The sequence below is a fragment of the Mastigoproctus giganteus genome, chromosome 9, assembly GCF_048544385.1.
Source record: "Mastigoproctus giganteus isolate SK-2022 chromosome 9, ASM4854438v1, whole genome shotgun sequence".
Lineage (NCBI taxonomy): Eukaryota > Metazoa > Arthropoda > Arachnida > Uropygi > Thelyphonidae > Mastigoproctus > Mastigoproctus giganteus.
The window spans coordinates 162,022,038-162,039,011 of NC_143583.1; the positions used below are offsets into that span (position 1 = coordinate 162,022,038).

The window sequence follows — 16,974 nt, forward strand, 5'->3', positions numbered from 1 at the left end:
TTTCTAAATCATCCCATATGTCTAGAATCTTGTTTGCGACATTGCTAGTAACACGATTTTCTCTTTGGAACAAGAGATCCCTTAGTCTCTTTCGTGCCTCCACTACCTTCTCTAGTCCATTTACAGCAACAATCCCTGATTCAGGACTTTTTGCCATACCATTCAACAATGTCTTCATAGCATTCATCGTTTCCAATTTCTTTTCTGGTGTCCACACTGCCTTTCTCTTAGATTGTCCGACTGGTTGACTACTCCCAGCCTTCTTACTTTTGGCTCCACCCGTGGTATCTTTCTGCATTTTCCTTTTCATATCATCTTCCAAAACTTCAGAGTTTCTACTCTCTGATTCATCCGAATCACTACTTGTATCAATCTCAGTGTTTGCTTTCTTCTTGGAAAGAGAGCCAGCGCTCGACTTCTTACCGGACATTTTTAAAATTATCAACTATTTACAACTTTTAACTTTAAACACAAGTCTTAGAACTTTAAACACTTGAGTCTATAAGACCCAAACAACTTTAACTCAAAAAACACAAGAATCCGAAAATCTATCCGGAGACTTATTTAAAAACACCCCCCGCTCAAGTTTAACGAGCGGGGGTCCCAAAAGCTTAACTTGAGGGCACAAAAATGCAATTTAACAAATTCACTCTGCCCTACCACTCGGTACCCGTTTAGCCAGTCAGGGGGATGAACCCCTAACCGCCCACCCCAGACGACAAGAACGTAGGGCAGCTAATCAAGCACTTCGTGCAACGGAAAACTCAAACAGGTAACAATCAAGATAAAAAGAAATTTAATCAAACTTCGCTATTACGCTTTTTGATAATCACCTAGTCAAGTCCCCAAGATTAGCCCCTGGGGCTAATCTTGGGGACTTGACAACAACTGTTGTCAAGTCCCCAAGTATTCACTATTTTTAATGTGATGAAGGGGTTTCTATTGCATGAAAATATGCAGTAGAAATGCTAGTTTCTTGTGGGATCTTATTGGATAATGTTTTGTGAGGAAAAACAACAGCAGATCCCATATAACATTCTGACTTCGAGCCATCTGTATGGACTGGCAGAAAGTCAGAATACTGCTCTCTATATGATGCAAAGAGTTGCTGGTAGAGAGAGAGAGAGAGAGAGAGATGGCAGCGTAGTAGCCTTCTCCCAGATCTTAAGGGAGAAGTCACAATTTGGAAGATGGGCAAGCCAGGGTGGAAGGAATTGCCTTGGTGACTAAGCAACGTTGTCTATCGTCATGTTTAGTTCATTTAACAGTCCTTGAATGTGAATACCAAAAGGTTTATTGGAAGTCTGACGTGTGTTGTAGAGATGGCTCAAAAATGGATGCTCACACATGGATTTCAATTTAAAGGCATACTTGTAAAGACAGCTGCTTACGTCGAAGAGATAGAGATGGTTCATTTCTTTAATATAAGGGCTTTGGACAGGAGATGTGCGAAAAGCTCCAGTGGCTGTCCAAATGGCCTAATGGTGGACTGTATCTAACCACCAAACTACACTATCTCTAGCAGAACCATAAACCTGAGACCAATAATCAAGTTTGGAACAGACAAGGGCTTGGTAAAGATGAAGAAGGGTAGAGCAATCTGCACCCCATGAAGTTGACGAAAGGGCACGAAGAATGTTAAGCCCCTTAGCACAACTTGTCCTAAGCTGATGAACGTGTTGTAGAAATATCAGCTTCTTGTTGAAAATAAGTAGTAGTAGTAGTAGTAGTGGCATGTGATGCAAGAAAGCAAGTGTATGAGCTTATGCAGCATCAGCAAAAAAAAAATAAATAAATAAAAATAACACCATCCCCTCCAAATGCCTGTCCAGTTCCTCCTTAAATATATTCAACTTATCAACTTCCACAACGACAGATGGAAGTTTGTTCCAGCAATTAACCACCCGCTGGCTAAAGGCAAATTTCCGCACATCTATTCTACATCTGTCTTTTCTTAATTTGAATTTATGGCCCCTTAGGTTCGTAATCTGAACAAGTGGAAGGATCCCATTATTGAACTCAATAAATAGCAAGCAATGGGAGTGAAAGACTCCCTTGGGGGAACGGTCATATCAGTTTGGGTCTCGTTGGTACTCTTACTCTTCTTTGCAACATCAAGTTGCAAAGGCTGCAATGGGATCTGGTTGCCCACGAGAATTGTGACTCCTCCAAGAGCAGGACCATCCACAATTCTATCCTCACGAATTATGGTAATGTTATGCATGGCAGGGTCATCATTTGCCTTTAAATATAAGTTTCCTTATGCAAAAAAAAAGCAAGCTGGTTTGTGCTTTTGCAGGAGTGCCTTGATGTCATCAGTATTTTGCCAGAATCAATGGCAATTCCACTGTAGGAATTTAGCCATCATTTGGGCTTGGTGGGTCTATCAGGTGGCTTCCAAGGTGCTGAAGGCTTAATTTTTTCAGTCTTGGATTTATCTTTTTGGGGAGGTATTGACGCTGTCCTTTGTCCATTTATTCCTCCGCAAAGAGTTCCAAGACTGATTCATCATGTACCTCCTTAGTTTCGGCATCCATTATTTCTTGCCCTGAAGTGGGCAGTGTAGTTTTCTGTGGTGTTAATTTAGTGCTCTCTTGTGTTAATGCTGGAGCACTGGGATGTACCGATATATGAGTCGCAGCTGACTGTGATTTTTGGTTGGCTTTAGTGAACTCAATAAATAGCAAGCAATGGGAGTGAAAGACTCCCTTGGGGGAACAATCATATCAGTTTGGGTCCCGATGGTATTCTTACCAGAAACGTTCTAGGCGTATGAGGACTTGGCACTATTTACAGGTTGGATGCGTTTTCTGGCCTCTTGGAAGGAGATGTTCAGCTCCACTTTTAATTTTTCAATCTCTTTTTCGTCCTTCCACCGCTGCCATGCTCGAGACTGCAGGGTGCTCTCCTTGGTAGTTAGTACAAATTGGCTTAGGAGCTAGACATTCCTTACTCATGATCTTTGGCACCACATCAAGCACAGGCAGGGTTACCACATCAATCTGTTTGTCAGTGGCCATACTTTTGACATTTAAAACACCTCAGTGGGTTTGGTATGTACATCCTCACTGGGCAGTTTAAATAGCCTGTCTTAATGGTACTTGGCGGCCGTGAGGTGTTGAATGTAAGGATGAGAACTTGGGTAGGAATGAGATTCCCACCCTTTCGCACAGATATTCATTTGGCAGCTGTCACTCCCTGTGCTTTTAATTCAGAGGAGATCTCTTCTTCAGAAACGTGAAGAAGATTCCACTCTGATATCACACTTTGTGATGAGTCCAGAGTTTTTTGAGGGTTTACGATGATGGGGATCCCCCACATAGATGCCATTTCAAAATTTTTTCAGCATGCATTGTATTTGATGCTTCGATAAAACACCTTCACAAAGCAGCCATTTTCTGGATTTAGGTGATCCTGCCATCCCTTCTAATTATTTCTGGATAAAGGGTGACATTTTCCCCAACTGACTGCTCTCCAGTGGAATGGAGAATGAAGAAAAGAGGTGTCACAGATAGTGTTTTATCCTCAGTTCTGGCTCTTTTAACAGAATTCATGTTATTATCATCTGATTAATTAGGTAGGGGCCTTGTTGGGGCCCCAGATGGAATAGAAGGATTTAAATTACTCATGAAAATAAGATAAAAATTTCCAATGCCCTAAGTACCTCACCCACCATGAAGCCCTACAAGGGAGTGCCCACTCATGAACTAGCAGGTACTGCATACACGAATGGGGTGCCAAGTTCGCTTAGGAGCACCATACTCACATTTCCAATAAGCCTTGATCCCATTCCAGGACCAAAGGGAGGGAGACATTGGAACACAGTTGACCCTAGCAGTAAGAACTTCCCACCGATCGATCCCAGTAGGGTCGGGCCGGGACCTCCCATCATGTCGAAGCAGGGGCCTGAAGTGGTGTATTAAGGCTGGGCCCCTCAACCATCAGGATCACCTTTCCGAGTTTCCATGGGTTGCAGCACACGGCTACACACGCCGGATTCCAGTGATGTAACACTGGAACCAAGGTATGGGTGTTAGATCCCAGTGATGCTAATTTGGAAGGTGAGCAGCATCACTGGAAGGTCCACTCGTCACATACAGGTGCCCATGGTATTATACTGAAACCATCAGCTGTGCAGAATTTGAAATTTTGCTGCATCTTCATGCAGCAGCTGCGAAATTCTGATTAAAGCTTATTCACAGTCTAAAGAGCATTTCAGTACCCTCACAGGAAGCTCAGATAATCCCTTCTTCCAAACTAATGTTTAATACACTGGGATGGCTAATGGAGTGTAGTGTCATAGTGAAGAAAATCCTCCTTTGCTGTGAAAACATTTTTACTGATGATAATTACCATCGTATTGAGACAGTTACATTAATGTACAGATAAAAGACTTGATTTAGTAGATGCTGTTATCGTTTTTGAAGCCCAATCAACGAGAGGGTTTACTGTGCACAATTCCTGCAGGAGGTAGTGTAACATTTTATAGAATTATAAATTTTTATCCCTTTCGGTGCACAGCGAAGTTCAGACCTAAGTCTCTAATGAAGTGTTTGTTATAGATTTTCTGTACTGCTCAGGCAAAATACTTGAAAAACACACTGAACAAGAGCAAGGAACTCTACTACCCATCTAGTTCTAAAGGACACCAATAAACAGTCAAAAATTGCTTTATTTACAACCAAATGAATCAAAACAAACAAAAAACAATATACTTTTCTTTTTTCGTGTCTGTTTTTATCTATTCATATAACAAAAATAAACATCTTACTGACAGCTTAACTATACAGGGTGTTTCAAAAATGATGGTCAATAATTTAAAGGTGAAAAGTACAAACTAAAATAAGCAAAAATGTCCCAGTGAACATCAGGCCGCAAATTAACCGTTTTCGAGATAATGCACATTTTCTGTTAAGATCCACCACTGACTATGGGAGTACTAGTTTAGCAAAAAACTGAATCCTTTGCTAAGGGTGGTTTTATTAAACATAAGATAATACATTTTTAATTTTTGGTTTCAGCACCTCAGTATTTTACAGATGTTACATGTTACAGGATGTTCTTTCTAACACCCTTTCCTCAACATCAGGTGTTATGCTTCTGGGCCTACCTGCTCATACTCCTTGTGCACATGTTCTTTAAGGCTTTGATGTACCCTGATGAATGTGTGCCTGTTGGGCGGCCTTCGGCGGGAAAATGCTTCTTGGTATAAACGTGCAGTCTCGAGTGCACTGCCATTGGCTTTACCATACATGAAGTGAATGTCCACATACTCTTCATTGCTGTAACCTTTTTCCATGTTGACTATCCTTTGACAAGTACCGGTATGCCTGCTACGTCTCAGAGCATTGAGAGAGGGGGAAGGGAGAGAATGAGCATAACCTAACCTAAACAAACAAGTCAGTAGTGGATCCCAACTCTGTACAGTTCACCTTGTCAGTGGTGGATCCCAACTAGAAATGTGCAATATCTCGAAAATGTTTCACTTAAGGACCCATGTTTACTAGTCTTTTTTTGCATATTTAAATTACTGACTGTCACTTTTGAAACACCCTGTATATCAAATGTTACCACCTATTATTCCTTCTGCTAAGCACTTAACAATAGAAATTAATAACTTAAACAGCCCAGATTAGCCTACATTATACTTTTTTTTATATTTTTTATAAAGCTCACTCACCTATCTCATTTGGTGTGAAAGTAGCAGTATATACACCTTCTTTCTCAACAACAGGACAAGGTCTAGATTTTCCACTAGGAGATAAGGCTTCAACATGAACACTTCCACCTCCTGCACCATTGGAATTAATCTGAAAAAAAGGAAGAGCTAATTTACTTTAAAAATGAACCACATACACTACTGTGACGAAGATTAATGTAAAGATTGGTAAACTAATCTACATCCATAAGTGGTCAATAACTAGAATAGGGAGTAAATATATCTAATGCAATTTGTTTTTGTTTTTGTTTTTTTTTAATCTGGAATGATTTAAGCTTATAATAGTCATATGCCTCCAGCTATTTTTCTAACTCTTCTTTAGTAGCTTACATTATAAACAAAATTTACATTATATACTAAAGATAAGAATCCCTTGTTGTCCTTGTCAAATCCTAATTCTTGCACATGCCTCCAAACTCTAGGACCAGCACAGTGATCAATAGAATTTAAGTCCAGACATCTTATCCCTTCAGAGGCTGTCCAAATGGCAAAAAGATAAAAGGATTCAGAGTAAACAGATAATTTTTCTTTTACAATTCACACAGAAAACACACCAGTACATGGAAGTTAGTATTTATGCATAGCAGTGCAAAGAAGGCCCCCCCAAAGGTTTTGCTGCACCAACACACATTAAAATTTAAACACACACACACACACACACACACACTTAAATTTCACTAAACTGCAGCCTCAACCAACGATGGTAGTAACTTATTTCAGTAATTAATCCTTTTTTTTTTTTGAACCTTAAACATGAAAGGCATCAGACCTGCAGTACTTAGTATTGTGCACAGGTTAAAGACTGAGAAGACAGGAGATACTTGTTGACATTCAACTCAACTACTGTAGATTTTAATTTTTGGGCAATACAGGAACTCCCCGACTTACGTAATACTCGACTTATGCAAATTCGACTTACGTAAGATTTTGCCAGCCAGTGAAAACTGAAAAAAATACGGAACGTGCTTTGCATCAGTAGGGATAAATGGAGGTATTGTGAAAATATCGTAATGTAAACCCAATAACATTATACACTGTATATTCTTCTTTTTTTTTTTTTTTTTTTTTGTAATTCGTTCCAAGTCCTTGGAAGTTGATAATTTCGCTATATTACTAAGCTATTTATCTCTCTCTAAAAGAGCATATTCATAACGGAATATGCACTACACTTTCATCGTTATCATACGTTCCGGTTATAAGAATCAATTTTGAACGCCTTTGTGATATTTTTCTAAAGTGCGTTTCTGGAGATCACACCAAAAAACAATAAAAACAATTTGCACGTTCCGGTTTATTGGGCCTTTCTGTTAGCACAATCTATTATAAATGGGTAGTAAACTCGATCTTATTGCATTTCCAATAATCCTGATAACTGGAATTCTGTGGGTTTTTACGTTACGGTATTATGGTGAAACAAGTTCCCCTTCACTGAAATCTTCAATCATATAAGAAACAAATTTTGAGAAACTTCTCTTCATTCCTATTTACTTAATACAATGGTGAAGGGAAAGCGACCAACATAAAGTGCAAGTACTCACAATGCCAGGAAATGAGACAATACTGATTTAGAAATGCAGATGAAAATGATTAAAAAGTACGAAACTGGACAAAGTTTGTCATCTATTGCAAGGGAAATAGATCTCGCTGCTTCAACAGTGAATACTGTTTTAAAGGACAGTGCCCGTATAAAAGAACGTGTCAAAGAATCAATACACTGAAGACCAACAGTGATCACTAAACAGTGTTCAGGTACTATATAGATGGAACAGCTATTAATAATATGGATGGAAAATCAGATTCAGAAGCAAGTGTCCCTGAGTCCAATGGCCATTCAAGCAAAAGCCACAAGTATTTATGAAGATATTAAGGATAAGTACGGTAAACCCCAAGCCAAGTTGGTGGGCAAGCAACAGGTAATTTTATAGGTTCAAGCTTCGCACTGGTTTCCAAAACATTAGAGTATGCCGTGAAGTCGCCAGTGCCAATTCTAAAGCTGCAGAGAAATTTTGTGATGGGCAAGGACCACAGCCTCCAGAAGGCTGTGGTCCTTGTAAACGACAAGCACTTTGCATTTTCACGCTCCGGAGCCACTTCTGGTTCTGGTTCATATGGAAGAAATATTGAGCATGTGCCTGGTCAGCCACGTGTGCCGTGAACCTGTTATTTAAGGATGTGTTGCCTAAACAACATTGTTGTTGAGAAAGGAGGCGGATGCCCCCCGAAAGCTACAATCATTGTTTTATCGCTTTTAACCTTTATTATATTTTATTGCATTTTAAAATTTCATCATACATTTTATTTTGTAAGTCAGTTTTTGTAAATATTATTTTACCGTACTGTATCGTCTGGTACATTTTATAATTTTCAGTATTAAACTATTATAGTTAAACAATTAATGTACTTGTTTAAATTTGTGATATGAATCATTCGCCCAACCTTAGAGACCTTTTTGAAGATATCCATTTCATTATGTCTCTTTATGTCTTTTTTTAGGTGTGGTCTCCACACTTAAACACAGTATTCCAAGAGTGGTTTAATAATAGCCTTATATAATGGGATTATGATGTTCTTATCACAACTAGAAAATTTTTGATAAATCATCGACAGGACCTTGCAACTTGTCAACAATGCTCGGAGAATTTCACGTCTGATCGTATCATAACTCCCAAGTCCCTTTCTTCCACTACTCACTTTAGCTCTAAGTGTATGTTATTTTGGGGCTGCTGTTCCCTAGATGTAAGAGCATGCATTTTGTTGAATTAAAGCATAGCTGCCACTTTTCTGAAATCTATCTAGGTCATTCTGAAGAAGCTCTGATTGGCAGTGATCATTAATTACTTTACCAATCTTTACATCATTTGCAAATTTAAATTCATTGCTTCCATGATTTTCCCTACTACTGAAGTAAGACTGACCAGTCGGTAATTTCCCACTAAGCTCTTAGAACAGTCAAGATACACTGGCTCCAACAGAATCTCTCCTGAGTCCAATGATGCTCTCATAATTAGCCTTAATGGTTCAATGCACTCACTTCCCTTAAAATTATAGGGTATATGCCATCAACCCCAGGAGCCTTACTTGCCTATAGGCATCCAATTTGTTTCCTTAAATAATCATGTGAAATTTCATTATCATTAATTACATATTTTTCAACTTCACTTTCATAATTTCCCCGTTTACATAAAGGGTTTTTCTTCTGTAAATATTGATGCAAAGTAACTGTTGAGTTCATCTGAAACAACAGCTCAGGTATCTAATACTATCCCACGTAGAACATGTAAGGTCCGATCCGATTTGTTCTTCTCTTCTTTGCATTTATATATGTAAAAAATTCCTTATCCCCACACTTTGCTCTCTTTGCCAGAAATTTCTCATCATCTGCCTTTGCCAGCACCTTAAGCTGTTGTAATTTCCTTTCCTGAAATTATAACCCATTCCTTTGCCTTTAACTACTGCTGCCACCCACTCTCTCTCTCTCTCTTTTCATCGTCCACCATAGAACTCCGTGATCACTTCCTGTACTGTCAAGTCCTATTATGTCATCTGGTTCATGGGTGATGAGCACATCTAGAATACTCTTTTCCCTAGTGCTTTCCTTGACATATTGACAACCATCTAGTTGATTTAAAACATTTTGTCCCTCGTGTAGAGCTTCTTTCCCATTTGTTCCAATCAATTAGAGGCAAATTAAAATCACCCATAATAAGGCATTCACGCTTGCTTATCCATTTAATTTTCATGTAGAAGCTCTCATCATAATCTTCACAATTACCTGGCCTGTAGATTACTCCCACTCTCATTATACCTTTGCTTCCAACTATCTCAACACCATACAGATTCTACACTAGCATGCAAAACAACTGGATCCAGCAAAGCTTTTGTTGTGCTCAGGCTGCTTTTGATAAGAAGCATGACCCCACCACTACCTTCTATCTGCCCTATCCTTCCTAAATACATAGTACATACCATACCAAAACTCATCACCCCCTATATAACATTTTAAAATAATCCAGAAGAGATGAGAGCTTTTTCATTTGTGTTCATCAAATGAAGTAAAATCTCCTGTGTAGTTGATCAATTCGGATCAGGCTATCATCAAAAAGTTAATGACACATGTATCTTAACCAGTGGTGGGATTCAAATAATTTAACAACTGGTTCGCTGCCCTAATGACCGTTCTAAGTATAAAAAAACTATATACTGAAAGGTAGTTTATTATTTCATGCAGTTAATACTTAAATAAGAACAATAAAAGAGGTCCACAAAACTAATTATGTTATAAGAAAGAGTTTTAAAATATTAATGAAAAAATATTAAATAACATCTGACAAAAAACAATAACTGTTATTTAAGATATTTCCACATTGCTTCTTGATTGGCATCCTCACTTGCAATTTTCTTCACTTTTATCCGAGCATCATTGGCTGAGTGATTTATCTTTAACTATCTTTTCACTGTAGGAGTAGGATCCCATTCCTTTAGAGGTAGGCCGATTAGACAAATAGTCATTGTGTTTGATATATTAGAAACAGTTAGGCAACTTCTCTTCTCTGAACATATTATTTTCATCTTTGAAAAACCCCTTTCCACTTCTGCTTAATCACAACAATTGTTCTGACAATATTTTTAGCTCTTTAAACACTTTCAGGAATTGCATAATTCTTTTTAAAACGTTTTCCACAAAATCTCGATAATCATTAATATCAATTTGGTAATTAAAAATGTCATTAAATATGAGCAATTGTTCTTCGGCTGCTTTCCATGGAACTAGTACTTCTTAAATATTCCAGTAATCTGGCTCCAAAAAATTGAGAAATTGTAATTTATTCCTATCTTGAAATTGGTTACAACTTGCTTTTAAATGTTCACAATCACTAGTCTTTTTTTAAAATTCATTATGATGTTTTCTAGAAGTCTTTCCCGAGGAAGCCTGACAAATCGAGGATTTTCTACAAATTTTATATTTTTGAAGGTTTCTGAAGTAATTAATTCATCAATTTTTTTTTTTTTTTTTTTTTCGTATGGATCCTTTTCCTTTCCAAGCATTTGAAATGCTTTAATAGATCTTATCACGAGTTTTTCAGCTTTTATTATGTCTATATTTCTTGCTTGCAGTGCATTTGAAAGAAGAGAAATTTCATTTAAAATATCAATCATTAATGCCAAATCAGTTATAAAATATATATTTTCAAGACGGGCAGCCATACCTAAGTATTTTTATTTGAATAAAAATAGTGATGTAGCACTGGATAAGCACGCCACACAGCTAGGGTTGACCTTAAACTACAGGCAGCCCATCTTGGTCCCAAAACTCTACCAATCTTTATAATTTCAATTCCATGTTGTTCGGATATTTTGGAAAGTTCAATTTGGTTCTTATTGGATTGATGAAAAATAGTATATCTTATCAATAAATATTTTAAAATGATTTACTTGTTTTTATTTCCTTTATCGAATCATCTAAAACAAAATGGAGGCGATGATTTAAACAGTGCCATATTATTATGTTTGGAAACTCTTTTGCAATCCTAGTGCTCACTCCAGATTTTCTCCCAAGCATAATGCTGGCACCATTGGAGCAAAATCCTACTAAATTTTTTTCTAGGTAGTTCTTAGTAAGCCCAACATTATTTAAACTTTCCATCACTGAAGTACATATTGTCTCTGCATCTTGTTTTTCCAATTCAACTAGTTCAACGAAAATTGTTGGTGATGTAACTGAATCCTCAACTTGTAAGAAAAGTATAATAACTGGTTTGCAGGATATCGTTGAAGCTTCATCAATAATCAAACATATATTCAGATTATTTTCAATAATTTTATTAAATATTTCTTTTTTAATTTCCTTTGCAATGAAATCAACTACTTTCACAGCAGTTTTACGAGAATGTAATCCTATTCCCATATCTAATCCATTTTTAATTTGCACTTCTATGTCTGAAAACAGTTTACATCTTTTTTCAAGGCTGTAAACTGTATTAAATACTCTACAAGTAGCACTTAAATATTTTTCATTCATCGTATCTATTACTTTTGTTATTGAATCCTGCTCACATTGTTTTAAGTTCTCTTTACAAATGTTATGAGCTTTTGATGAAAAATGTTCTTTCATTTTTTCCCTTAGAGAAGTTTGTTGTACCTCTTTATTTTTCCCTGATGCCTCAATCTGAAAACATTTCCATTCTTTTGACACATGAACACTTTTCTCTTTTATAAAGTCATATTTTGTACAATACTCGCAACCTAACTTTTTGTTAAAAATTACCAGTCCGTCATATTTTTCTTTAAAATTGTTATATTGTTGCACTGTCCAGCATTCAGAAAGATTATTTTCAATTTTGGAGTTGTTATCATTTTTTATGTCAATAATTGACGTGCTATTTTCTTCAAGTTGGAGTGGTTGTGCTTGTGACTGTTTTGTACCATCCAAGGCCAATTCTGATACAACAAATTCTGATTTTGGTTTCTTATTGAAAAAATCTGTCAAACTCTGTTGCCTTTTCATCCTTTTAAGGGCTACTACAAAAAATTTGAAAAATGTTTTATTTTAATATATTATAAAACAGGAGCGGATATGTGCCTATATATTTAAATATTTTAACTAGTTCTGTCCACGTGTGGTCATATCAAACTTTTATAAACAAAGCACTGTGCTTATACCATTGATAAACATCAGTTAGAACATACATTTTCTTCATTTTATCGATACTAAACGAAAATTTCTTGCTGAATTAATAAATGGTATAGGCTATGCAGATTAAATACGATAGAATAATATGTACGTCAAACCTGTTTGTCACGGGAAAGTTGTGATAAAAAGGTCTTAATTACCACATGCACACAGGCATAAGGATTCCAACATGGAAGAACACTCTTCCACGGCTTCCGAAATGGGCGATAAGACAACCCTTTAAATCTATATTTCTATTGGTTCGTTGTGTCCTAGCTTCCTATTGTTTTTTATTGATCGGGGAACACCAATGCACTCATAATATCTCATGTGAATTTAGGGCGTAACACAAAGCTGAAACAAATGACAGTGTGTCACCCCCTGGTTGTTTGGCACTTTTTCTCTTTACATTATATGCTTGTTTACTTAAGTAACAAACGCGAGAGAATAAAAATGTAGTATTTCATCAAAGGTATAATGAGTTTTATGAAATGAATAAATAAATATTACAAGCATAGTTCCATCTAATTTTTTTCACTTATGGAGGGAATGAACATTACTACTGGCACTTGGAATATGCTGTTGTGTAGATGAACATTAAAAAAGAGTAAGGAATGTAAATTTGTGATTTCCATATTGAGTGGCTGCCCAGGCGCCAAACTTAGAGAGAACCCTGATCACAAGTGCCATTTTAACAACCGGTTTGCCGAACTCAACAAAAAATTAGGTATCAGTTCTGGCGAACCGGCTGAATCCCACCACTGATCTTAACACAGCCTCAAAGCAAATAACCTGCCTATCTAAATATAGGAATTGGAGAGACAGTTAGAACTGTAACCTCATGCATTTCTTCTTAACTCTCTTCATTCTCTTCTTCTTTCTCCTTTTTTTTGCAACATCAATATTTTTCTTCAAGGGTCAATCTTGCTCAAGTCAAAACACTGTCATCACTCTTCAGAGTATCTAAACTGAATGTCTGTATTAGAAACAACTTTCTCTCAATCTTCTTCTCTGAGCTCACTCTCAATCTTCCATGTGCACTTTGCCAGCAGTGATAAATCCTGCTTGAATGAAGCAATTAGTGATTGCTGCAACTCAATACATGGCAAGAAGCCACTTCTACAATGCAATGCAAGACAATCAATTTGCAGCATTCGTAGGACTTCAGTTTCGACTCAGACTTTCTCTTCGAAGCAGCTGCCGTTTGAACACAAGCTTTTCAATACTTAGCTATCAGTAAATGTATCACCTCAAGATTGGGGGAGCATAATCTTCTAGTACAATTCACAGTTGGTGGGGAGAGATTACCTTGATGTTCATCAAAAATTTCACATAGGACACGAGGTCTCTTGAGAAAACAACAATGCATATACAGGTTTCAATTAGGAGAACACTAAACAAATGCATGGAATTTGCATAAGAACAAGATTTTCCATCATCCTTCATTAAAGGGTTGAAAAACACTAATACATTTGTTTGAAGCTTTAGTATCCCCAGGGGCTCACATCTGGTGAGCATGGGCTTGGCACACCCAGGGTCCTGAGCTGGATATCATCATTCTTCTCTTTTTTGGTGATTCCCCTCTCTCTCTCTCTCTCTCTCTCTCTCTCTCTCTCTCTCTCTCTCTCTCTCTCTCTCTCTCTCGGTTAATCAGAAATTTTTTTTTGGCTGGTGCGGTATAAGCCTCAGACTTCCTTGCACCTGAGGTGGATAATATGGCTAATAATAATAATAATAATAATGATGATAATAGTTAGGACCACAAAAAACAGATGCAAAATGTGGGAAAAATCTTAAATAAAAACACCTAAAATGAAGATTGTATTGTATTATAATTATAAAGAAATCAAAATTCAATGCATAAAAATATTCATTGATTCTTATTTGCTAATCAACTATTCTGTGAAAAATATGGAATAGTTGATTAGCAATTCACAGTACTTGAAAGTTGAATATATCAGAAACATCTGCATGCTTACCAAAACTTCAACAATGGATCCTAAAGCACAAGGATCAATGCCAGAGAAGAGAATTTTTGATATATCGGGATGAACTCTAATGCTTAATGGGCATCCTGTGGCTATCTCTCCTTCACAAAATACAATGAGCTGAAAATAAAAGCTCCAAAAATGTTATAACAGGCAGAATTATTATACAAATGAACATTATAAAGGTTGGTACAATACAGTGAGCCAAAAACGTTACAACAGGCACAACTATTACACAAATTAGCATTATAAAAGTTGATAAAATTATGCAATTCACTGATCATATGATATCTTACCTCCTACTACTACTGTGATGAATGCAACGTGTTAACAAGTTAATATGCTTTGAACTGAACAGATAAAAGAACTATATATTCAATCTGGCAAATGCATATAAAAATCTCCATTCACTGCTCATGACATCTCAAAAGTTACATTTTAAGGCCAAATGTGGTAAATCAAGAGTAAACAAAATAAATAGATAAATACACAAAACTAAAATGAAACAAAGCATAGGAAAAACCAACACAAGGACTTGCTGTGATACTGAGAAGAATATGCAACAACTGATATCCATCTTGCAAATTTAAATCTGTATACCATACAAAATGCATGCTACTGTTTAACTATGATGCTGGTGAACATGCTGTTTTAGACAGCTACTATGAATTTGTTGTAATATTCTATATACCCTGCATATGACTATGCAGGGTATATGACTATGCAGGGTGTAAACAAAAATTCATTCATTGACGTTAAAAACGTTTTTACTGACGTTGTTCCAAAAATTTTGTAAAGAAAAACCATCATGCAAAAAGCATTAAGAAAATTTATTCCAGTTTAATTTATCTTCTACTGGCACAAATTTAATGAAATTTTGGATGGAGCTTGATCTTAGCTCTATACTAGAGGAAAGTTTTCAAACCTCTGAAAATTGCAGCAGTTTTTCCAAGATAGTGTAAAATATGAACATGTGATCAGGGAAATTTTCTCACGTAATAAACAGGATAATGTGGATGTATAGCATATAACTGGAAAGCTAAGGAATTTAGAAACAGAAATATTAAGGTTTTAAGACACAAAAAATTTTTCGGAAACTGAGAAATGCATTAATTCAAAAACGCATCTGGTTTCAAGTCACCAAGTGTTTTCAGATTGAATGTAATTTTTTTCTTTACAATTAAACTCTGAGGCTCGAAAAGAGTTCTGCACATTTGTGAAAACATTCTTCAACTTGGACATGTCATCAGATCTTTCGATAAATACAACGAAATGGAACAACTATACAGTGGCGGACAAAAAAACTGCATTACTTGTGAATTTTGCAAATAATGTGTTTTTCGCTGCATTGTGGGTTGCAGGAACGTTCAAAATGCATTTGTTTATATGGGATATGTATCTCTGAATGAAATCCAATAAAAAGACTCCACCTGATATACCTAATTGCCATAAATATCTTCCCAAAGGGTAAAATGCATAATTAATGGAAATATGACAACCAAACATACATTTTATTGCATTTACATGTGCAAACTGAAATGAAACATTAACATAATAGTATTTTGTACAGTAAATCAGCAAAATAATTCCTCAATATTTTGTTGTTCCTCCTCAAGCTGCAATTACAGCCTTGCAACAATCTGGCATAGAGTTAATCAACTTCTGGATAAACGGTTGCCAATTTCATTGTATCACACCTTACAATGCTCTCCTGCAGCTGAATCTTATTTGTTGGCTTCTTCTGAGCAATTTTAGACAACATTATGTACCAGCAATTTTCAATAGGGTTCAAATCTAGACTATTGCCAGGCCAGTCCAACACTGTAATGTCAGCATTTCTGAGATATGACTGCACCTTAAGGGAGGAAAAACGAGGGAAAATTTCAAAAAATCTCACCATTTCACCATCTCACCATTTCTCAAAATTTCACCATTCCGTTAATACACTTAATTCGCCCCACCCCTTTGCTTGTTATGCACTCCCAGACCATCTGACCGGCGGGGAACTTTACGGTTGTTATTATGCAGTCGGGATGGTATGTCTCCGATTTTCGTCTTCTGACATATCGCTTCCCATCCGAGCCACGCAGGTTGAATTTCGATTCGTCAGAAAAGATGAGTGTGCCATTGCTATTTTGTCCATGAAACATGCATTTTAGCCCAAGCAAGTCACTTCTTCCTCATTTGTTGGGTCAACAAAGGCTTCTTCTTGGGCCAATAGGCATGCAGACCGCATTCCGAAAGCCATCGTTGGATAGTTCATGCACTTGTTTCAACACCAAAGGCCATCTCAAAGTCCAGTTTTAAATCAGGAACACTAGCATGGTGATGAAGGCATAGCTGTTTCAAATATCAATCTTGGGAAGGCATAGTCCTTCTCTTATTGCCTGATCCAGGTCTTCTCTTCACAACACTGGTTCCATGCTTTAATTTCAGCACCCGGGATATAATTGTGACAACCTATTTTATCAGTGATAGCACGTGTAGAAAGCCCTTCCAGGGACAGAGCAACAGCTACACTTTTTTTTCTTGGTATCAACTGAACATATGGAGCCATTCTTCACCTCTGCAAAACAGAATACTAATGAGCGTGTATA

At 36.8% G+C, this 16,974-nt stretch overlaps 1 protein-coding gene across 2 annotated transcripts in view; it reads right to left on the minus strand.

Annotated features, from left to right (window-relative positions):
* jbug (filamin-type immunoglobulin domains fbug) overlaps positions 1 to 16,974 on the minus strand; it is a 1,114,928-nt gene that overhangs the window by 898,009 nt on the left and 199,945 nt on the right. For both annotated transcript variants that reach the window (XM_090381438.1, XM_090381439.1), the window contains exons 8-9: positions 14,369 to 14,497; positions 5,681 to 5,810 (exon numbers count right to left, since the gene is read on the minus strand). In XM_090381438.1, the coding sequence (XP_090237564.1) occupies positions 5,681 to 5,810; positions 14,369 to 14,497 (259 nt within the window). The remainder of the gene's footprint in view (positions 1 to 5,680; positions 5,811 to 14,368; positions 14,498 to 16,974) is intronic.